General features: G+C 48.0%; 1 protein-coding gene across 4 annotated transcripts in view; it reads right to left on the reverse strand.

Moving 5' to 3' along the window:
* Nucleotides 1-23,894, reverse strand: part of LOC128324670 (L-gulonolactone oxidase) — a 96,875-nt gene extending 72,981 nt beyond the window's left edge. The window contains exons 1-6 of one of the 4 annotated variants that reach the window (XM_053249483.1): nucleotides 23,741-23,894; nucleotides 22,667-22,734; nucleotides 20,534-20,635; nucleotides 19,678-19,803; nucleotides 16,934-17,028; nucleotides 11,578-11,668 (exon numbers count right to left, since the gene is read on the reverse strand). In XM_053249483.1, the coding sequence (XP_053105458.1) occupies nucleotides 11,578-11,668; nucleotides 16,934-17,028; nucleotides 19,678-19,803; nucleotides 20,534-20,635; nucleotides 22,667-22,669 (417 nt within the window). In that variant the 5' untranslated portion in view covers nucleotides 22,670-22,734; nucleotides 23,741-23,894. Of the gene's footprint in view, nucleotides 1-8,041; nucleotides 8,407-11,577; nucleotides 11,669-12,517; nucleotides 12,631-16,933; nucleotides 17,029-19,677; nucleotides 19,804-20,533; nucleotides 20,636-22,666; nucleotides 22,897-23,740 lie in introns of those variants that run through there. The other 3 variants (XM_053249490.1, XM_053249497.1, XM_053249506.1) reach the window with 3 other exon arrangements.
* Nucleotides 23,895-24,141: the final 247 nt, after the last annotated feature.

Genomic DNA, 24,141 nt, shown 5'->3' on the forward strand with positions numbered 1-24,141 from the left:
AATCACATTGCTCAACCTTGGAAGGTTTGAGACAGTCCTGTAGCAGTCTCCACCCCATAGCCCACCTGAAATACACTTTGAAATGTGTCTAGATAATCCAAGACCAAATGAAGCCGGGAGGCCACCACCATCTCAATCACCTTGCCCAACCACAGAAGGTTTGAGACAGTCCTGTACATTCCAACTGAGCTTCTATTATTATGGTTTTAATTAAGTCCCAGCCTTTCTGGAGTGATTTGACCCTCCTGACTTTCCCCGTTCAGCTCCCTTTTTACCAGTCCCCTCATCCCCTGGATGTTGCATGCAGAGAGACACAGGGCACCCTCCTCCTCTGCGTTCCCTGCCTTGGAGGCACAGGCTATCCTGCATCAAGTGTGGCAGGCAGAACTAGAGCCCACTACAATTCACTTCAGCTTTCCTCAGAGGAGTGAATGTAAACTGGTAGGGCAGGAAGTAAAAAACAAGGAAGTCGCTTCCTCGTGGGAGTGAACGGCGGCCATTCACTAGTCTGGAGAAAGCAAAAGGGTGCACCTGAGGACAGCACGGAGGCAGAGACAGACCGGCTCCTTGGCCCGCTGACCCCAACTGTAGAGAATCGAGCCTCAGCTGATCAATGGCCTACCCACAGCTCCATCAATGGCTACTAGTCCTGATGGCTGCCGCAGGCTCAGAGGCAGGATGCCTCCGAATCCCAGTTGCAGGGGAGCAACGGCAGGAGAGAGGCCATGCCTTTATTTATCTCTTGCCTGAGAGTCCCTTAAGGAAAGAGGATGTTGGGCTGCAAAGACCTTGGGCCTAATCTAGGAGGACTCTTCTTAGGAGCCTGGCTCCAGACTCCCCCCCCCCCCCGCTTCATCTGCAGAGCCCCTTCCTCAATACTGCCCCCAAACAGTGTACCCAAAGGCTGGGAACCGGGGGATGGGCACACATGTGTATGGGCATTTATTTATTCCTGTCATCCCTGCATATCCCATCCTGCCACACAAAAGTCCTTCCAGGTCAGCACAAAATGGCCAAGGTGGGAGAAGACGGCCCATCTGGGGGTGGGGTGGGGTCCTAAACCATGCAAGGCTCTCCAGACAAGCTCTCTAGACCTTCTATAGCATTGTCAGTGCACATGGTGCTTTCTACAGCAGCAGCAGCACAAAGACAGGACCCTGCCCCAAGGAACAGCTAACTGTCAAAATATTGATATTTTATAGTTTACTCTGTTTTAATTATTTTTTACTAAATATATATATATATTTAACTATTATTCACTCCTAAAACCTCATTACCCATCCCGGGCGTAATGATAGGAGTGTGAGTGAATGGGTTACGATCCAACTAGCCAGCTAGAAGGTTCCAACTAAATCTATTTTTTACCAGAAATATCGGAAAGAGGCAAAGCCTCTTTCCGCCCAGAAGACCGCAGCCTCATGAGCCCGTCATGACAAACGTCCCGACCATCAGGTCTAGGACTCCCGACCCTAAGGTCTGGGAGTCCTGACCATTAGGTCTAGCAGCGTTTATTTCCTAGGGTTTTAACACCCTGGTTCCCAGGCCAGAGACCGCAGTCAGCTGGGGATGAGTTCTGGACAATTTTCTTGGCCAGGAGCATCTAGGCGGCACCCTTGTAGATTACAGTTACTCTATCCACCCAAACCCCTTTGCCATGGGCTGTGGGTTTTTAACACCCAGAGATTCAACATCGCCACCCATTTCGCCTCAGGTGGCTCCCTGATGGCACCAGGACAACCAATCATCTCAGGTTACCTCTCCCAGAATGCATCACTTCCCTATTATTTCCATATTTCTATGTCAAAGGTTAGATCTCCCAGAATGCATCTCTTCTTGAGTTGCATAGATCTGCCCGGAACGTTACGTCTCCCACAATGCATCACTTCCCCTTCATTTGCATACGTCTGTTCTGAAGGTTACGTCTCCCAGAATGCTTCACTTTCCTTCTTTTGACAAAGTTCCGTTTAACAGCAGTTGATATTTCACTGATACTATTGGTGAAATTATATGTTGTTAAGGCAATATATCCATCCTTTCTTCCTTTGGATAAAAACAATACAGCTTTACCCCTTTTGAATGGGTTTGCATGAATGTGTTTACTTGGTTTGCTATTGAAGCAGCCTTTGTGGGGACATGTCATACTTAGGGATGTGCACGAAATGGATTTTGCATTTTGGTTTGAACTCAAATGGAACGCAAATGGCTGAAACTTTTCATCAAAAACGGTGGTCGTGCTGACTGTGTCAATGGAACAAACTTGAAATATTTCCTGTTTTTTCTGCCATAGGGAACCATGGTGAAATACGAAATACCCCATTGCTCCCCATGGATAGCTCCTAGCGACACCAAAGTGCCTTGGGTGGTAGGACAAAATGGTTGCCACCTAGTACCCAACCCAGAAAGGAAATGGATAAGCAGGCAATTTTAAACCATTTTTTAACTTCTCCCCCAAACCCCCATAGAATATTTTGGGGAAAGGTTAAAAAATTGTTTAAGATCGCCTGCTTACCCATTTCTGTTGTGGGTTGGGTGGTAGGTAGCGCCCATCATGCTCTACCACCAGTTTTGCTTTGCATTTTGCAACACTGCCTTGAAAAACACCTCAGCAGCACACAGTAAAAGGGAATCTGTCCCTCCCAACGCAGAACACACATTTCAAACACAGTCCAAAAATGAATCACTGACCCAGAATCCATTGCCAACCACAGTGCCTCAGCTGCAATAACATCACGGGCACAAGTTGCTCTCTACCCACAATTATGACTCCCTACGTTCCTGGTGTTGTAACAGTTGCCACAGTAGCACCCTTCCTTAACAGCAAGCATAACTATAAGCCACGGACACCATGCGAAAGTTCAGATTTTGAAGAACAACAGTCTCCAAGAGACACCATCTGGAATCTGCCCGTGAGGTAGGAGCAGAACCACTGCAAGGCAGTGCCTCCCACCTCCAGTCCCCTCAGACGATCCAGAAGCATACTATGGTGAATAGTATGCAAGGGAGAGATCCAAAAGGACCAACAGAGCAGGGGAGTATCTAGAGTGGGGCAGGCAGGGCACATGCCCCGGGAGCCACTTAAAGGGGACGCCTTTTTTAAAAAATTAAAAATATTAAATTCTAAAATTATGGCCACCGAAAATAAAAGGGCCACTGTGCATGCTCAAATGGCCTCTTTGAGGTCCTAGGCCACGCCAGGCCTTGCAGAGGCCATTTGAGCATGCACGGCAGCCATTTTGTTTTCAGCAGCCTCTATCCATCTATCTATCTATCTTTCTATCCATATAAAATGGCCACCTCACATGCTCAAATGGTCCCTGCAAAGCCCTAGAGGCCAGTGAGGGGAGGGGGATGTTTGCAGACCCACCCCACAGCCTTTAGGAAGCCCTCAAAGGGGCTACAGGTTTGGTTTTTTTAAAAAAAATTAATATAAGTCACTGTACACATACTCAGTTTGGCACTATGTACAGAGAATTAGGGCTTGTGAATACTGAGCTGAAGCTTATGAGCTAGGATTGTATTCATTTGCTCTTACATTGCTTCTTGTGATAAGTGAGTTAAAAGTGATGTCTTAATAATATAGCTATTAATGGTGAGTTTGTCTTTGAATCAGTGTGAAATCCTTAGTATTAAGGCCCACTGGGAGTTTCTTGCTCTCTTTCTCTCGTTTTAACTGTCTTTCTGAGATACTAGAATATATTCCAAGCAGTGACACAGTTTACTCTGCATATCCTTTAATTCTTTTCAGAGTATCTGGGAAAAGTCAAACTCTCCATTTATTTTTAAAACTTATGTAATAGTGATGCTACAATACATAGTCGAGAATTAGACATTAGTTTTCCAAGTATACCTCCACATAGTATTTGGGTATTTCATGAGTCCCAGCATACTGAAATTTGTAGTTTTCCAGCATTTTTTGGTCTGGCTACGTCCACTGCTAAACAGTTTTTGAAATATTAAAAGATTAATGAGCTTGACTTGTATTTTTCAGCTGATATTATGGTAACGTTATCTGAAAGATGGGTGTCAGATGTTTGGACGGGGGGGCGCGATTTCAGTGTTTGCCCTAGGCGTTATTGTCCCTAGATACGCCTCTGCAACAGTATAGTTCAGTATAGTTCAGTATAGTTCTGTATAGTTCAGTATAGATTTGTATAGTTCTGCCCGGAATGTTACATTTCTGACAATTCATCACTTTCCTTTCATTTGCATAGGTCTGTTCTGAAGTTTACGTCTCCCAGAATGCATAACCTCCCTTCTTTTGAAAGGGAAGTTCCGTTTAACAGCAGGTGATATTTCACTGATACTATTGGTGAAACTGTATGTTGTTAAGGCAATATATCCACCCTTTCTTCCTTTGGATTAAAAAAAACAACAGCTTTACCTTCCATTCAGTCTTTATTATGGTCATAAACCAGCATAAAGTATAACCTTGATTACATGTTAAAAACAGCTTTACCCCCTTGAATGGATTTGCATGAATGTGTTTACTTAGGTTGCTATTGAATCAGCCTGTGTGTGGACAAATCATGCTTAGGGATGTGCACGAAATGGATTTTGTGTTTTGTTCAAGTTGAAAACGAAACACACATGGTCGAAATGTTTCGTCAAACACAGCGGTCGAACTGCCTGTTTCAACGGGACAAACTCAAAACGTTTCGAGTGTTTCAGACATAGCAAACAATGGTTGAAACTCAAAATACCCCATTGCTCCCCATGGTTTCCCCTACAGACACCAAAGTAGGTTGCATGATGATCCTCAGGGCACAATGATCCTCAAATCCCACCACCCACCGTGCAAAAGGAATTGGTAAGTGAGTGATTTTAAACATATTTTAACCTTCCCCAAAACCCGCATAGGAGGCCATGGGGGATTGGGGGAAAGGTTAAAAATGTGTTTAAAATTGCCCACTTACCCATGTCTTTTGTGGGTTGGGTGGTACGTAGCACCCATCATGCCCTACCACCTGTTTTGCATTGCAATTAATGCAATTTACAAGGCAGTGGCCTTTGAAAAACACCTCAGCAGCACACAGTAAAAGGGAATTTGTCCCTCCCAACACACAACATACATTTCAAACACAGTCCAAAAATGAATCGCTGACCCAGAATCCACTGCCAGCCACAGTGCCTGAGCTGCAGTAACATCACGGGCACAAGTTGCTCTCTCACCCACAATTATGACTCCCTACGTTGCTGGTATTGTAACAATTGCCACCGTAGCACCCTTACTAACAGCAAGCATAGCCATAAGCTCAACTAGAGGAACTTCAGGCACATTTTGACTGAATACACCTTGCAATGCAGATTGCAGAGCAGACCAGAGAAGTGAGTGAAGCACATGTTAGTCTCTCAAGGCCAGACATGGCACTCATCACAGGAACCACCTAGCAATATTATACAGGAGAGCTTCCATGGTCCATTTCCTGCCACAACACTATCTCACAAAACAAAGGACAACTCAAGGAAGGCAGGTACCCAAGGTATTTGGTCTGAGATCCAATCGGATATCCAGCAAAACCAGACAGTTATAGCAGCAATAGCAGAGCATATTATAACTCAGTGCTGGGCATGGAGGGAACACATACCACAAAATCAAACCTACATAGGAACATAGGAAGCTGCCATATACTGAGTCAGACCATTGGGCTATCTAGTTCAGTATTATCTTCACAGACTGACAGCGGCTTCTCCAAGGTTGCAGGCAGGAATCTCTCTCAGCCCTATCTTGGAGAAGCTGCCAGGGAGGGAATTTGGAACCTAGATGCTCTTTCCAGAGTGGCTCCATCCCCTGAGGGGAATATCATAAAGTGTTCACAGTTCTAGTCTCCCATTAATCTGCAACCAGGGTGGACCCTGCCTAGCTAAGGGGACAAGTCATGCTTGATACCACAAGACCAGGGACCGGGTCTCACGATCCGTGAGACCCGGTTTGGGGCAGTGAGTGGGAAGAGCGGGCTAAACCCGCTCTCCCCGCTCGTGAGCGGGGAGGGAGCCCTGGGTGGCCAGATCGGCCGTCCACATGATTGCTGGCTCCGAGATGGAGCCAGTGGGAGCTGGGGAGCTCAGGGGGCACGCGGCCCCCGGAAGCCCCAGTATGCCCTGTGCCAGCACGCAGGGCATACTGGGGAGACCCCCGGAGCTGGGAGGAGGCTTTTCGCCTCCCCTCCGGGGGTCTACTCATGAGTAGGCACAGCGTGAAGGCACACTGTGGCTACTCACAATAATTAAAACCAGGTTTGCGGAGCGCTTGCTCCGCAAACCTGGTTTTAAGGCAGGGGTTCTCGAGCGGGTTACCCGCTCTAGGGCTCGGCTGCAAGGTCTGTGGTTCTTACGATTGGCAAAAATCGGGCTAGGCTCTCCGTTTTGATCCGGAGGGCAATAGCACGATCCTAATAACACATTTCCTTTCAGTCCTCGTATTGTCACCCATACTGATTCTGTGTGGGACTCCGGTCCTCCTAGGTTTTCTAGCTTGTTGGATCCTATCGCTTATTTAATGTAAAGTGCTACTCAACCCTAGAATTCTGGACTTGGAAGGATTTGACAGAAGGTTTGGATGGCATGCGTATCTGTGGTATGAAAAAAGTAAAATACATAAAGACTTTTTGAACCACTATGTAAGAAGGAGTTTAATGAGGGTGTGGTTAAACTATAAAAATTGGTTGGAACCTAAAACTCTGTTATGGATATCTCCGATTGAAGCTTTAGCACGTAAAGAAGTAAATATGCAAATGTGCTGGGGTACTTATAGAGATTTGTTACATTTTCAAAACAAGGATTGTAAGTTAAAAAGTTTAATGGAAATACAAAATTTGGTCAGAGATTGGTTTCAGTATCATCAGTTAAATGAGATATATACCCGTAAGAAAGACTTTAAAGTTGGATTTGAGGATCAGATTTCAAGTTTTGAGAAGGAATGATGTCAAAATGATGAAAAATTAGTTTCTAAAATGTATAAACTGTTACTTCTGGAGGAGACAAGAGAGGAAGTGGTTAAAACGACCATGATAAAGTGGGCTCAAGATGTGGGGTGTAATATAGAAATGGCAGCCTGGGAAAAGTTATGGAGAACTGATTTAAAATTTACTGCATGCTATGCTTTAAAAGAAAATTATTATAAAATGATTTATAGATGGTACTTGACACCCAAAAAATTGGCATTAATGTATAAAAATGTTTCAAACAAATGTTGGAAGTGTGGACACTCTGAAGGCACCTTTTTTCATATGTGGTGGACCTGTGGGACGGCTAAGGCCTATTGGGATATGATATATAATGAGTTAAAGAAAATATTTAAAATGACATTTCCTAAGAAGCCAGAATCCTTCCTGCTGGGAATAACACAAGGTTCAATTTCTACAACTAATTTAACGTTTTTTATGTACGCTTCTACGGCAGCTAGAATTATATCTGCACAGAAATGGAAGAGTAATGAACTGCCTTCAAAAGAAGACTGGCTGATAAAAATTTTGGAATATGCGGAGATGGCAAAACTTACAACACTATAAACTTATTAGAGACCAAAATTTGGAATGTTTCAAAGAAGATTGGAAACCATTCCTGTTGTATCTAAAGAACTATTTTCCTACTATGGACTTTACAGCAGGGTTTGAAATTTAGTAAAAAACTGCAGGTTGGGTAGATCAGCTGTGTTTGTAAGGGTTTAAATTTATGTTCTGAATTATTATTATAGCAAGGGTAAACTTTATAGCTGATGATTCACGAAGAGATGTGTGCGGGAAGTCCACCTTTGTCTATTTGTAATGAATGACAATATTACTATTGTTAAAATCAATAAAAATTGAATTTCGGGGGGGGGGAATTAAAGTGCTACTCCACTCCGAATTCGCCCTGCCCTTTCCTTTCTGTAGAGTTTGAGCCCAGGAATAACCGTGTCCCGCTGCTTCTCACAGTTCCACCAGGTTTCCGCAATGCCCACTCTATCTATGGTTTCATTAGCAACCAAGCACTCCAGCTCACCCACCTTGGCTTGGAGGCTTCTGGCATTGGTATATAGACACCTATTCGCCAAGTCTCTTACCTGGCGTTGGCGTGTGCTGTCTCCCTTACTGTCATATGACCATCTGCCACGTGCTTCCATCTGCTGCACTCCTGGTTCTACTCTGTCCCCTTTCTGGCTTACATGTGAACGTAGCCCACGTAAGAACATAGGTTGCAAGATATTCCTCTTAGGGGATGAGGCCATCGCTCAGTGGTATCTGCATGCTTGCATGAAGAAGGTCCCTCACGTCTTTAGGTAGGGACTCCTGTCTGTAATCTAGGGAGAGCCACTGCCAGTCAGCAGAGACCACACTGACTTAGATGGACCAAGGGTCTGTCTCGGTATAAGGCGGCTTCCTATCTTCCTATGATAATAAACTATTTGTATGCCCCATATTCATCTTTGCAGCTTTGATTTTCATTTTTGCATGCAACTGTGGCACTTACAGCACAATCTTATGCATCTTTATTCATAAGTAAGTCCAGTTGTACCCAGTGGAGCTTAAGGTAAGGTAAGGTAAAGTGTGCCATCAAGTCGATTTCAACTCCTGGAGACCACAGAGCCCTCTGGTTTTCTTGTTAGAATACAGGAGGGGTTTACCATTGCCATCTCCCGCACAGTGTGAGATGATGCCTTTCAGCATCTTCCTATATTGCTGCTGCCCAATATAGGGAAACACACCAGCGGGGATTTGAACCAGCTTGTTAGTCAAGCATTAAGTGGAGCTTGCCCTCAAGTAAATGTGCCTTAGCAGCCCTCTCTCATTTTCCATTGTTTTTGAACACAAGCAATGAGTGCCCAAATGACCTCCGCTGAGTTTGCAGCAATTTGTAGCTGATCAGCTCTCCTTTCTCCACTGCTGGGGAAATCTGCCGGGTGTTGTGGAATATGACAGCTCCTTCTGCATACACTGAGCAAATATTCACAGTGAGCGCTTGGAGCCAGACAAAGGATTTTAAAATGCCCGATATTTTTATGCCTTTCCTGTCACCATAAATTCAGGCAAGTCTTCTAATGATCCCAGTACCTGTCAAGTTACCATCTGGTTTACTTCCTTTCCTCTTGCCACATCACTGATCTTATAGGAGGTGTTTTCTTTTCTGGGAAAGTTTTTAGAAGATACATCTGACAAATCTGTTTTCAGGCACCAACAGTTTTTATCATCATGAAATATTAGCATTTTAGGATTGCATGGAATGAGGTGCCCATATTTTAACTCAAACTGCTTCCGACCATTAGGGACGCAACCAAGTCTCTCCCCAAACAGAATCTGAGCTGGAATTTTGACACACAGATAAGACAGGGGCTGTGGGTCCCCCAGATGATGCTGGACCACAACTCCCATCATCCCCTGCCACAATGGCCTCCAAGGACACGAAATTTCAAATGAACATTAAAATAATACATCACAATGACTGAAAATATTCCAAAACATATAAAAATTGTTTAGAACAGGGATCTAATCAGAAGACTGTGGAGAAAAGTCTTCCTTAGTCTTCCTTAAAAGACTACTCAAGCCATGAAACTCTGTGGCTTGGAGGAATGCCTTCCCCACTCAGTGCCACCCTGTCTCACATTACTAATATAGATGACCTGTTTAAAAGATGGGAAATGAGCCTTACCACTTAATAAGGCCCCCGACCTTTACTGGCATGTGTGACAGACAAAGGTTTCATAAGAATGTGTGTGGGGGGGGGGTGGACGGGGACGGAAACTGCACAATATTCGCATTAATTCAAGCAACCAAGTGGTAGAAAACCTCCCTATAGCATAATCCAGCTTTTCATCTGACGCCGAGAGACAGGAAGAGAGCAGTCCAGCTGAATCTTGGAGGAAGTTCAAAGCCTGGGTGCCACCACAGAGAAGGCCATCTCCCATGTATCTATCCAGCATATTTTCACTGAAGGTGGAACATTTAACAGGCTTGTCACCTAATGGCGCAGCGGGAAATGACTCAACTAGCAAGCCAGAGGTTGCCGGTTCGAATCTGCTGGTATGCTCCCCAGACTATGGGGAACACCTCTATCGGACAGCAGCGATAGAGGAAGATGCTGAAAGGCATCATCTCATACTGAGCGGGAGGAGGCAATGGTCATCTGCTCCTGTATTCTACCAAAGACTACCACTGGGCTCTGTGGGCGCCAGGAGTCGAAATCGACTCGACACTGACTCAACAGCACACTTTACCTTTACTCCAGGGCAACGGTTCCAAATTTTGGGTCCCTAGTTGTTGGATTACAGCCCACCTTTGTCATTTGGGGCTGGGGATGACAGGGGTTGTAGTCCAACAACTTCCGAGGACCCAGGTTTGAGCAGCTCTGCCCTAGAAGACTGAAGCGTAGGTGCAGGTTTGCAGAGGAGGTGTTTGGCCCTTCAGGCATCCAGCTTCCTCAGTGCACCACAAGCGTCATGAATCCGGGAAGAGGAGCGGGGAGTTCACTGGGGTTGAATCCTTGACGATACGGGATTCACAGTGGGCTGCCGCCATCATCCACTTTGTTTTTGATGTGGGGGAACCCACTCTCCGTATAAGTTTTTTTTTTTGGGGGGGGGGGGTAAAATGGTGAAACAAAACCCTCCCCAAAGGGGCTGAGCAGGCTTGCAGAGGCGTGCGACTAAGGCAGGCCCAAATGAAAAACAGCACAGCTGAACGACTTTAAATACTAGACTGAAAGGGAAAGAACAAGGATCAGCGAGAGTTTTCCTGAGCGTAGGCAACACAGATTCCAAGCGGTGCAGAAAAGAAAAATGGCGTCCCCAACGCAACGACCTGCCCTGGCCCTGGCTACTCACAGGCTGCGGCCTTCCCCGACCCCCAGCCACCACGGCTCGGCCTGCTGCCGCCTCGGGGCCCTCCTGGGACCGACTGCCCTCGCAGAGCCAAGCCTCCTGCTCTCCAGAAAGCCCTGCCCAGCCCTCCGGGTGGGTCCCTGGCGGGGCCTGAACTTCCGGGGCTTTTTGCTTTCCTTTCTAGGAAGGGCCCACCCTCCTCCCGGCAGTGGCTCCAGTGAGGCCTCGCCCTCTCGCTCAAAGCCTTCCCGTCACTACAACAAGCATAGAGGCCGCCTCCTGCAAACTGTTTCGGGCTTAGAACCTGCACTTTTGAGCTGGGCCTGGAAATGAATCAGGAATCCACAGAAATAGTGCGATATTAATACAATCTGTCATAAAAGCCGGGCGTTGGTTATGGGTCAAGAATGCTGCGTTTTGCACTAGCAGAAGTTTCTGGACACTTTTCCAGGGCAGCCCCATGTTCAAAGCATTACAGTAGATTGTTCTGGAAGCAACCATGCTGTGTTTAACTATGGCCAGATTGGTTTTCTCTAGGAAAAGCAATAGCTGTGCCAGGCCCTCAGCAGATGATGCTCACAATCCCAAGCTTTTCTTTGCAATCATGAGGCCTAGTAACTTGATCGCTCTCTCTCTCTCTCTCTCTCTCTCTCTCTTTAAGGAAAGCTGATCAGCATTCTAATGAGCACCATCAGCTCCTGGGCTACTGAGATCCCATTCTGCACACTGTGGTGCTGCAGGAGCCTAGGAGTAGCCTCCCTGGCTACGGTCAATTTGGGCCTTACCTGGGTAGCCAAAATGCCGTGTCTGATGCCTGTGTTGTGCGTGCCGGTGCCGATGACTCCAGCAGCTGTCACATCCGAAACAGCTCCAAGACTGAACCCAAAAAGTGAAAGAAAAAGAAAAAAAGCATGAAGGGGTTGGACTTAGCGGCTGTTATTCCCAAAGGTAGCTGTTGGGAAGATGATATTAACGAATGTGACATTTGGAACAAAAAGTAATTAATTGCCACCTGCTCTGGATGCAGAACATGCCAAAATGAAGGCTACGCACATGTCAGAGCACATCAAGCCACAGAAAGCACACGCCAAAATAAGAAGGAACTTTGGGCAACCTATTTTTCAGATAATGCGGAGGTTACGTGGCTTCTGCTCACACTGGCAAGTGTGTATTGAGGAATTGTGTGCATTTATAGCATTGTGTGACCAAAATAAACCACTCCTGTCTTGTCTGCAAAATTACCATATACCCTAGTTATTCAACATTCTCCTTTGCTTTCTATAAAATCAAGGCACACTCCACCACCCCCACCCCCGCCCAAAACCCCCGCAAAAACTTCATCCATAGCCTAGTTGAATGCAGGTCTGAAGGTCCTGGAGTCTATAATTATTCTTGTATAACCTTAGATCGAACAAAGAGAATCAATCTTTTTAAGTCCTTCTGTGATTAAAGAGCTCCTTTGGCCCCAGTGTCAGGGAACTGGAGTGGATTTGCATAGGAAACTGTGAACCCATTTCCTCCAGCATGTCACTTCTGAAAGAACTCATTTCCCACCAAATCTCTCCGATGCTGCCACTGCTAAAGAGAGGGCACAGGGTGAAGGAATCTGACTGTTTTTTTTCCTTTTTATACAATAAAGTCTGACGCTTTAGTGGTCGCTGGATCAGAGCGGCTGTGACGAATCCACTGTTGACAACTGAAATGACACACTTGCAGCCTACTCACAAGTCAGCTTCTTTGCGCCTAAAGGCCAAACTGGACGTGACTGCATCTTTAAATATGGAGACTGCCCAAATTACATAGAAAGGGCTGGGGCCAGGCATCAGAGGCCCGCCCTTAGGTGTCACCCCAACCCCCAGTGAAATCAGTGGGGAGAGAAGGTGCCCTGCTTGTGGAATGCTCTCCCTGCACTACTGAAGGCAGCACCAACCCCTGGCATGCTAAAACCCTTTGGGATGATTCTGAAGTAGAAGAAATCATTGTAGAAGAAATCTAATTGCAGCAGTCTTAAATGTGGATGATGCCAACATTATCTTCTGCTTTCAGGTTTCTCCTTAATGTAATGTTTTTAATTGTAAACCGCCCTGAGCCATTTTGGAAGGGCGGTATATAAATCAAATCAAATAAATAAATAAAATAATGTTTAATTAATATTAAATTACCGACAGCCAATAACAATTATTTTGCTGGTTTTGTTTTGCTGTTGATTGGTTGATTCACTAGCCCTGTTTCCACATTATGTCTGACTCACGGACAGTCTGTGTACAGCAAACGCACACAGCAATCTGCATGTTATGTGCAGTTATTCACATGTTATGTTTAATGCATCCTTTCTGTACTTGCATTTGATGGCTGGGGGTGGGGGGGATGTACCCAGGCTCACTTTTAAAATGAAGACATGTACCGTGATGCACACAAAAACATGGACATGTGTCCAGAGACCTATATGCACATTATGTGTATACAATATAATGCATGAATATGGCTACTGTTTCAAATACTTTTGCAGAACATAGGCTCTTAATTAAATAAAAAGCAAACATGGGGTGCAGAAGTGAGGAGAGCTCAATCCTTCCCCACTTCCTGGAGACCAATTTCCCCGGACTCTTTCCTTTAGCCAAGAAAAGGGGAGGAGTTCTGTGTTCCTCAAACCAATACCCCCTTTAAAAAACATTTTTAAAAATTAAATTACAAAAAGCAAAGTTACCAAAATGTTGTAAATATCCACAGAGAAGCAATACAAACAAAAAAGCATAAACAATAACGCCTCAAAGCAAGGAAAAACAACATTTTAAGAAGCATACATTTTAAGAATAAGAGGGGTATTTGGCACAGCCATTTAAGATGAGTTAGATATTGCATGATATGTCTCACATACAAGTATATGTAGATGTAGCTGTGTGTATATATGTGTATGTATATATGTAGCTGCATGTGTGTATATGTGTGTGTGTGTGTATTCAAATTTGAAACTTAAGAGCAAACAAGCACAATTCTGGATTCATTTTTTCTTCCCAATGTTTTTATACACACACCCCCCACAGAGATATTTAAACACACACACACCTATCCCAAATACACATATATGTACTGTATAAGATTATGTCTTCTTCGCCATGAGTCCCACCACTTATTGAGTCTTCAATAAGGTTTTAAAGGCTGAAAGGGAGGAGGAAGACAAAATCTGGCTGGGGAGATAAATGCAAAGTGAAGGGCGGGCAACAGAGAAAGCCCTTCCACAGGCCCTAGTACTATGGACCTCTCTGAGACCAGGGACCAAAAGAAGGGCAACCTGAGAAGATCTCACAGGATGGGACAGAACTGGTCGGGAGAGGTGGTCCTGCAGGTAAGCAGGTGCTAAGCCCTGAAGGGGCTTAGATTGTGAGCCTTTTGGGGACAGGAATCCATCTTATTTATTTATTTATTATTTATCTGTGTAAACTGCCCTGAGCCCTTTTTGGAAGGGCGGTATAGAAATTGAAGAAAAAGGAAGGAAGGAAGGAAGGAAGGAAGGCAGGCAGGCAGGCTTAGCATCATCTCATACTGTATGGGAGGAGGCAATGGCATATCCCTCCTGTATTCTACCAAAGACAACCACAGAGCTCTGTGGGCGCCAGGAGTCAACACCAACTCAACGGCACAACTTTACTTTACCTTCAAACTGCCCAGAGATGGAAGTTTGGGGCGGTGTACAAATTTGAATACACACACACACACACACACAAACCTCCTTGCATGTGAGACATACCATGCAATATCTAACTCATCTTAAACTGTCCCAAGCAAAACAAACGGCAGTGCCAAATACCCCTCTTGTTCTTAAAACCAACTCCTCGCCTCAGCACTTTCTGGGTGACTAGGCCCGAATCCCATTGTGTGTCTTATTTATAAGCCTCTAACTGCCAGGTCTAATGCAGCTCTTGGGGCGCAACACTCACATGATAACTATTGAAACAATGTGTGTGTGTGGGGGGGGGAGGAACAGCCCTTCACAGGCTTAAGTCCCACATTACCCCAACATGACCTGGCAGGGAGAGACGGGGCACCTTCTCCATCACCAAAGAGAGACTCCTCTCCCTGGGTGGAGGCTCAACCCACCCTTCAAAATGTCAATCGCCATATTGTGGCCGTCCAGCATGTTCTGCACGGTCCTCCTGTGATGTTCCCAGTCCCAACCTCTGGTAGCATTTTGGCTAATAAAACACAGTTGTAGCTCCAGTCTGCCCATCGTGGACAATGCGTGATTACGGTTTGCAGGACTCCTGCACCGTTAAATAAGCCATTTTCCTCCTTTGATTTCTTCCTGTTTATCCTGGCTGGGGAATTGCCCCGGTGCTGTTTTCTGTTCCCGGATGTGGGAGGCTTGGATGACCGGTTTCCCCTCATTTTCTCTTCCGACATCTGTGGCAAAAGCCTCTCCACACACGCCGTCAGGGATCCGGCCTCAGCCAGCCCTGTGCTATTCCCAACCCTCTTGCACCAGGGAGGATGCTTTATTGCTGTGGCTGGCTCTACCGACCAGCCTTGGCGTCCTTGGTCTTTTATTTTCCCCAAAACTGACAGGATGGCAAGGCGGTTAGGTGTGGGAAAGACAGACAAAAGTGTAATCAAAAAGATCCAGACATTGCCATTGCAACACGGAGCAAAAGAGCAAAAGTTGGAACCACCACTAGCCTGACCTGGACTTGGGCCTTGCAAAATGGCCTCTCAGCTCAGGACCTGCCGTAGGCCTTTCTGACCCCTGCCTCAGGCCTGGCTCTCAGCTCACAGTGGACAGAGATAGATTTCAATCCCTCCCTCACAACACTAGAACCAGGGGCCACCCCATGAAACTGAAGGTCAGGAAATTTAGGACTGACAAGAGAAAGGGAGACTCAAAGTGTGAGCACTGTAAGATATTCCCCTCAGGAGATGGAGCCCTTCCAAGTTCCCTCCCTGGCAGCATCTCCAAGATAGGGCTGAGAGAGATTCCTGCCTGCAACCTTGGAGAAGCTGCTGCCAGTCTGTGAAGACAACACTGAGCTAGATGGGCCAAGGGTCTGACTCAGTATATGGCAGCTTCCGATGTTCTGATGTAATCTATAGAATTCTTTGCCACGGGATGTGGTGATGGCCACCAGCCTGGATGGCTTTAAAAGGGGCTTAGACAAATTCATGGAGGAGAGGTATATCAATGGCTACTAGCCTGGTGGCTACAGGCCACCTCCAGCCTCAGAGGCACGATGCCTCTCAAGACCAGTTGCAGAGGAGCCACAGCAGGAGATAGACATGCACATCCCTCTTGCCTGTGGGCTCCCCAGAGGCATCTGGTGGGCCACTGTGTGAAACAGGATGCTGGATTAGATGGGCGTTGGGCCTAATCCAGCAGGGCTGTTCTTATGTTCCCTCTCTGCCCTACTCTGGCAGAATCAGCCTCTCCTGTCCAGAGCGGCCACTCCAAGGGATTTTGCCCCTTCTGCTGGAGTGTTCAGTTCTTAGTGATTTCAGCTCTGTGGGGTTCAGCTCTTTTCAGCAGCTTCTGGAAGCTCTCTCAACTCCTTCAGCTCTGCTACTCAGGACTCCAGACAGGATCCAGACTGACTGACCGCCGCCCTTATATGCTTAAGCTTCCCCATCCATTTTTGGACTGCACGGAGTCATAAAATTCCCTCCATTTTAATTACAAAAAAATACCAAGCCAGTTCAACTTAACCTCCCTTCCCCTCCTAAACCAAACAGTGAAATGAAATTGCTACACAACTTACAGAACATGGTGAGGGAGTATGTCCTGCTCACTGCTGGCTGAGCAAAGAGGCACCTTTTTTAGTGGTGATTCTTTGCAGTGAACAGGGGCAGAGCAACTGGCCCTCTCCAGCCCCAGCACAGCATCCCTCCAGTGGCTATTGCTAGTGTTTAGCTTATGTTTCTTTTTTAGATTGTGAGCCTTTTGGGGGGCAGGGAGCCATTTACAGTATTTATTTTCTTTTATTTCTCTGTGCCTGTGCAAAAAACTCTTTGGGAACTTTTGTTGAAAAGCACTAAATTTTCATCATAGTAGTAGTAGTAGTACACAGACACTTGGAAATACAAGCAACAGCAAGACAATGAGCAAAAGGGAGGATTCATCCTCATCCTCCACACAGACGCACAAATCTTACTTACATGGGCAAGGCCAAGCCGTGTTTACTCAACTCTGCGTTCAAATCAGAGAGGAGGATCCCGGCTTCCACAGTCACCTGCTTCTTCTCTTTGTCCACCTGTAAGAGAGGAGGTTGGCTCTTAGGAAGGTCTGGTTCTCCAGCCCTGCACTCTATGATCCTCTCTGGTGACCCAGCTGCACAGGGGAGGAGCCACCATTGAGCGGACAGGTTCAAAGAACCCAGGCTGCCGCCCCTTAGGGGCCGCGCGTCACGCCCCAGACATGCCTGATGTCAGATGCAGGGGGGTAGGGCTAGGGGGCCACGGTGGCGGCAGAACCTGGGCCCCCACTGGCCTCCCTCTGCACCTGCAGCTGCACCAGGGAGAGCTGGGTTCAAGGTCATGGACACAGTAGATGACCCTAGTCCTCTGTATCAACCGATGAACTTTTTGCTGGGAAAAATGGAAGGAAAAATGGAAGGAAAAATGGAAGGAACACACAGGGCTAAAAACAAAACCGCTCTTTATGGTTACACTCGGAATCAGCAGAAGCTCCACCCAACAGCTACAGGAAAGGCCAGATTACTATGACATGCTGAAGCCCTCAGCTATGTCACACTTAAAAGGCCCCACAACATTACAAAATGGGTTGGACACCCTGCCCGGCACATCATTCACCCCCCACTTGACGCTAGGGATGTGCATGAACCTGTTCGGAGCCCCAGACAGGTTTGAATGACCAGTGGTTCAACCGGTTTGAAGGTGGTGGTGGGGGTACCTTTAAGGGTGGGGGAGGGTGCTCTTACCCCTCCTGCCGCGTCCCCCCTGCCAGCACTACACTGCCAAAGGGTCCAGCAGGACAGCAGCGTGGAACCCCAACCCAATTTAATGCACCTATTCAATTGATATTGGTGAGTCATAAACAAATGCATTGAATATAAATGGATGCAGAATACAACAATGAAATGAGCACAGAGTTTTGAGCAAGCCCGTTATAATAAACGGGAATAAGAAATGGATTATAAACATGATAAACAGAATGATAAGCAGAAGTAAGAAATAAATGTTAAGCAGACTGGTCAACCCGGCCATAGAAAAATGCCCTTCCTGCGGTCTAACAAGCGTACCTCCCTGCTGCCCCGTTGGACCGGAAGTGACAGGAAGTACTCAATGCGCGTGCACACTTTGGCGCGTGTGTGCGTGCATCTCACACACCCCCAACATGCACACGAGCGAGCGCGACATGCATGCGCACCTGACTACAATTCTATGCACATCCCTACTTGCCACGCTGCTCACTGCCTGTAACCAATATGGCAGCCAATGGTCTGAACTGGGCCCCGGTCTAAGGACATTTTGTAATAATCTAGTTATTTCTGCACAGGTTTATAAACTCAACCTGAAAGATAATTGGGTAGCCATATGAGAATATTTGTGTCTGATCAGAATGATAATGTCTGTGTTAGAGCCTCCCCCCCGAAACCGCCACACGCGCGCGCGCGCGCACACACACACACTTTCTGCTTCGGTTTTTCAACCAGTTCTGTAAAACTTGAAATTTAGTCGTTTGTGGGGTATTCAGAGGCCCCCTCATAACAGGAGGCCCTCAGTTGTGGCTTACTTAGCTTGTGCCTAAATCCAGCACGGGCTACAGCTCCCAAAAATGTCAGGAGCTGCAGAGGTCCAAAAAGCACAAACACTTCTTAGAATGCAAGTTTGTGCAATGAGCCCCAACATGTAGCATCTACTGCTAAAACAAAGGCCAAACTCACATGAACTGGGCCCTGCATGTTTATTTTTCAGTAGGTAAATAGTAGCCATACTTGGTCCCAATACGGATTCTCTCCCACCCCACACCCCAGTAGCTGCTGTTTGCCATCATGGGGATGGTGGGCAATTGTATCAGGATCTCTGTTGCAGCTATTTACCTCTCTCTCTCTCTCTCTCTCTCTCTCTCTCTCTCTCTCTCTCACACACACACACACACACACACAGAGATCCATGTCCGCATATTGCTTAATCTGGCCATTAAGATTATCCACTAGAACGCTATTCTGCATTTCCTTTTCCTAGAGAAATCTTACTCCATTCCAATCATTCATTTTCTCTGGTTTGTTAAAAAGTCTTGCCACACACACAGTATCTTAAACCAGTGGCTCCCAATCTTGGGTCCCCATATGTGTTGGACTACAACTCCCATCACCCTCTGCCACAATGGCCTCAAGGGCTGGTCCTGTGGCAGCAAGCATGCATGATCCCCTTTGCTAAGCAGGGTCCAGCCTGGTTTGCATCTGAATTTACACACGAGCACTATAAGACAGTCCTCCTCAGGGGATGGGGCCGATCTGGGAAGAGCACCTGCCTGCTTGCAAGCAGAAGGTTCCCAGTTCCCTCCCTGGTAGCATCTCCAAGATCGGGCTGAGAGAGACTCCTGCCTGCAAACTTGGAGAAGCTGCTGCCAGTCTGTGTAGACAATACTGAGCTAGATGGACCTATGGTCTGGCTCAGTATAGGGCAGTTCCTTAGGGTCCTATGAGTGGTAGTCCAACACCATGTGGGGAGCCAAGGTTGGGAAACCATCTCTTTGGAAGGTTCTCCATTTTCAAACCATGGAGATGCTAAGGACCACCAGGAGACAATGGATGCCATTATGTTTGGAGATGGATGCCATTGCTTTAGTTGTGGTCATCTTAGAGAATCAGTGGCTACTCAGAAGGAATCTGAGCCATTTGGCTCACAGCAGTCCTCTTGTTCACGGTCACTTTTACCTTGAGAACCTTGTTCATCCTTCCCATCTGGATCATGAAGTCATCTGTACAGGCGATGTCTGAAGGGGAGTGTCCTCCACCCAGCACTTTCACCTTCTTGCTTCTCTGCCTGGCCAGATCCAAGATCTGCAGAGATACCATCCACACATTTTCACAGGGGCATCCCCAAGGTACTCTTGGGCCTTAAGGGCCAGCTTACCCCGTCCTAGGGTGGCCAACCATCTCGGATTCAACAGGTCTCCAGGAAATGGCATCAGTCTCTAGGTGATCATTGAAAGCAAGTTTAGAGATCTGAATAGCTCAATATGGTGGAAAATATTGGACGAGATATTGGACGAGATATTGGACGGGGTGGGTGGGACTCTAGCAATAGCTTCAGGCAGAGCTGGCAACTAGACCCCATGACAATCCTGGTGAAACAGACTGGTGTACAAGCAGTGGAGGCTGCCAATAAAGACTTTGGTCAAAACAACTGTACTTTGTTGTTTGCTACCATTTTGTGTTATTTATTTATTTAATACATTTATATACCGCCCCAAACCAAAGTCTCGGGGCACTTCACAGCTATAAAACAATACAAATAAATAAAACATTAAAATCAATTAAAACACCAAAAGCTGCTTAGGGGCGTGTGTGTTTGTGTCTTTGTGTGTGAACTGGCTGCGCACGTTCACTAGTGGTCCTTGCAGCCTGCCTTCCCAACTCCTAGTGAGACTGGGATGCTTGAGCTCCTTTCCTGGCCCTCCTAGACCACAGAGTGGGAACTAGAAGGCTGGCTGGTGCCGTCTCTGCTGCAAGTGCCCCATTTCTGAAGCAGTGCATCTAGGAAGGGTTGCACTGGGCCTCCTCCACTTACCTCTTTGATCTCCTCCACCGTTGCTGGCTGGAAACACAGTTCTGGCAAGCAGCCGTAGGTCTTAGCCCAGTTCTGGAATCTGACTCCGCCTTGGCCGTGTACCTAATGCACAGAGACACAAAAAGGAAGCACGTTCCAGGACTTCTCAGTGATGGAGGCAGCCTTCCAGGAAGCGAACCCATCTGTAGCAAGAACGATGGCCAAGAATGGGACTCCCTATATTGTTACGCCGCCTCTGGTTGCTCCGCTTCCTCGGACAGCAAGAAGCCCTGCAGCGCACCTTGAAGCCGAGTTTCCTTTGGGAGGGGAGTCACTGCAGACTGGCAGCGTCTTTGTGGGATTTGTGGGATTTGTGGGATTTGGCTTTGTGGGATTTGGCTTACAAACGTACAGGCTGAGCAATGGATGGCGACAGAAGATTGCAAATGCAATCATGCACGTGACATCAGAGTGGCCACACTCCCCACCAGAGTCCCGAGAGGCTGCCTGCTTAGCTCTCTGCCCTTGGCTGCTCTATTCATAGAATGTTAAGAGCTGGAAGGGACCTGCGAGGTCTTCTAGCCCACCCCCCCTGATCAGTGCAGGAAACTGCTCCAGCATCCCCGGCAAATGCCTGTCCAGCCTCAGTTTGCAAGTCTCCCGTGCAGGAAAAGCAGCCATTTCCGGTTCTCTCTGAACTTCCCCACTGAATGGGTTCCTAGCAGTTCACCTGCTCTTTCCACAGTGGCTTTACAAACACATACACCAGGGTTTCTTAACCTCGGGCCCCCAGATGTTGATAGACTACAACTCCCATCATCCCCGGAGGTCCATTGTGGCTGGGGGTGATGGGAGTTGTAGTCCATCAACATCTGGGGGCCCAAGGTTAAGAAGCCCTGATATACACCTTGCAGGGGAGGCGGGGTTGAGTGACGTCCCCTTCAGCCCTTTGCTTTCCGGTGGGACCCATGTGCTGCTTTTGGCCAGATGTTGCTCATTCAGGGGAGTCAGGCTCATTAGCAATGCATCCTCTAGGCCAGGGATGGGCAGACCTGGCCCTCCAGGTGTGGTTGAACTGTAACTCCCATATTCCCCAGACACAATTTATGGTTGCAGGGGAGCAACAGCAGGAGAGAGGGCAAGCCCTCACCCCCTGCCTGTGGGCTTCTTGGGGGCATCTGGTGGGCCACTGTGGGGACAGGATGCTGGACTAGAAGGCCCTTGAGCCTGATCCAACCAGGCTGTTCTTATAAGGGGAGTTGTCGTTCAACAACATTTGGAAGGCCAAGTTTGCCCACCCGTCCGTGCTCTAGGCCTCTTTGCGCGTTACCTAGTGATCAACTCACAAAAGAAGAGACAGCTGAGCCACCTAATGGCTCAGCAGGGAAATGCTTGACTAACAAGCAGAAGGTTGCCGGTTCGAATCCTGGAAGATGATGAAAGGCATCATCTCATCCTGCGTGGGAGGAGGCAATGGTCAACCCCTCCTGTATTCTACCAAAAGACAACCACAGGGCTCTGTGGGCGCCAGGAGTCAACACCGACTCGACGGCACACTTTACCTTTAAGTACCCTGAGCTCACAACTACACACACACACATACACACACACATAGCCGTGTTGTGGTGGTAGATCACCTGCCTACGTAGCCCAGCGTTCTCTGCTCTGACTGGCAGCAAGTCTCTAGACAGGGGCTTTTCTTAGCCCTGCTGCAACCCAAGAACCTTTTAACTTGGGGGACCTCAAACCTGGGTCCCCAGATGTTGCTGGATGACAACTCCCCTCATCACCAATCACAATGGCCTTGGATGATGGAAGCTGTAGAGATCTGGGGACATCCCCCCCCCCACACACACACACTGCCTTAACCGAGATGCCAGGGATTAAACCAGGGACCTTCTCCAGACAAAGAATGTGCTTTGCCACTGAGCCAAGGAGTCACACCATGCGAGGCAATGCTCAAAGTGTGAGGAAGTATTCAAAGCCCAGGGAAGGGCTTCTTCATTCTCTAAAGGCCACCAACCCACCACCCCCTTAGCACGTGGGGTCCAGGACTTCCAGCACACCACAGGAGGCTCTTCTTTCGAGGACCCCCCTCCGCGGCGTCAGACTCAAGAAGGCGCTCCTCTCTGCCGTCAAAGAGAGTTCTCTTACCATTCTGTTGGCTTCTTTGAATGCTCAGGAGAAAACTTGGCAAAACCTTGGAGGTCTAAAGAAGGCTGCTGAGAGGAGAAAAGGAGAGGTCTTGTTTAGAACTCTGCCAGGTGTAAGTGGGCTCTCAGAGAAGCGTGTAGGGAGGGTGCAGGGGGCCCTGGGACCCAGCAGTGGAAATGGGGCCCTGCTCTCCTGGCTCTTCCTCCTCCTCCTCTGGAGCAAAGAGCAGGCTGTCCCTCACCCCTCCCTTCAGGGACATCGGACCCCCACCCCTGCTTCAAGGATGGCCCCTCCGCCCCTGCTCCTCTTGGATCTTTAACCAGCTGCTGAGTCAGGCACAAGGAAGGGAGGGAGGACAAGTCGGGCTCCTCTCCAGGCAAGGAAGAGTTAATGAGTAGCTCGCAGCGGTGTCTTGGTGTGGGGAGGTGGGGGTGGAGGAATCCCAGATCTGGGGCAGAGGCCAGAGATCCTCCCCCAGGCATCGATTCCTTCACACAAACTTTCCTGCACTGCCAAAGCAGGTGGAAGACAAGACAACAAAGTGACTGCAGCAACAGATTTTGAAGAAGCAGGAGCAATGCCAAGAGAGCACCCACCCAAGCCGCTCAGAGAGCAATATCCCGAGACACCAAGTAGCCATGGCTGGCATTTGCCTGCATCCACGTGTGCATTCTTGGTTTGTTTGCTGCTCAAGAGGGGGTGGCCCCTGCAACACACAAGAAACTAAAGCAAGCCATCTCGAAGCATTACAATTTCCAACCCAGTCAAAAGAGAAGGTCTTCCAGGGTGAGAGATGGCCACATCCTGTCTCCGTGGGGTGCTCTTGCCCCGGGCCAAAGTCCAGGGCCTCCCCAGCCCCTGGGGGCCCCCCAATCCTCTTCGGTCTGTCCTGGGCGGTGTGGTCGCCCAGCAGAGCATGATGATGCTCATTTGCAAGGGCGGGGCGGGGGCTCCAAAGGCCTTTCGTTCCAGGCTCCAGAACCTGCAAGAAGGTGCCCCTCTGCTGCCTGCCCCCATTCCGTTGACTACAACTATTCAGTGGGGAGGAGAAGGAAGTGAAATGCGCCTTTTTACCCCACTCGCGGCAGGCGCTGGGCTCGCTTGCAGACCCCCGTCGGAGATTCTTCCTCCCAGGACGAGCCTGGACACGGAGCAGTCGCCGCCGCCGGCAGCGAGGAGGTCCACCCAGCGGAGCAACCTCCCGCCTCCAGCCCGGCCCGGGGCTGGGGGCACTCACCGGCTGCCTGCCTGCCTGGCATTCCTCCTTCTCCGCATCCTCCCTTGCATGAAATGCAGATGCAGAGTTTTCTTTCTCCACAGGTTGCGTGCATGCGTGCATCCTAGTCCTGGGTCAGCATCTGACGTGCAGAATCAGTACCTGCGGGCAGACACCTGAGGATTTTCGCGTTTTGCTCCCGGTGGAATTGCTGGCACCTCCAGTTTGAGAAGTAGAAGGGCTGGCTGGGGAAAGAGCT

The sequence above is a fragment of the Hemicordylus capensis genome, chromosome 1, assembly GCF_027244095.1.
Source record: "Hemicordylus capensis ecotype Gifberg chromosome 1, rHemCap1.1.pri, whole genome shotgun sequence".
NCBI classification, from domain to species: Eukaryota; Metazoa; Chordata; class Lepidosauria; order Squamata; family Cordylidae; genus Hemicordylus; species Hemicordylus capensis.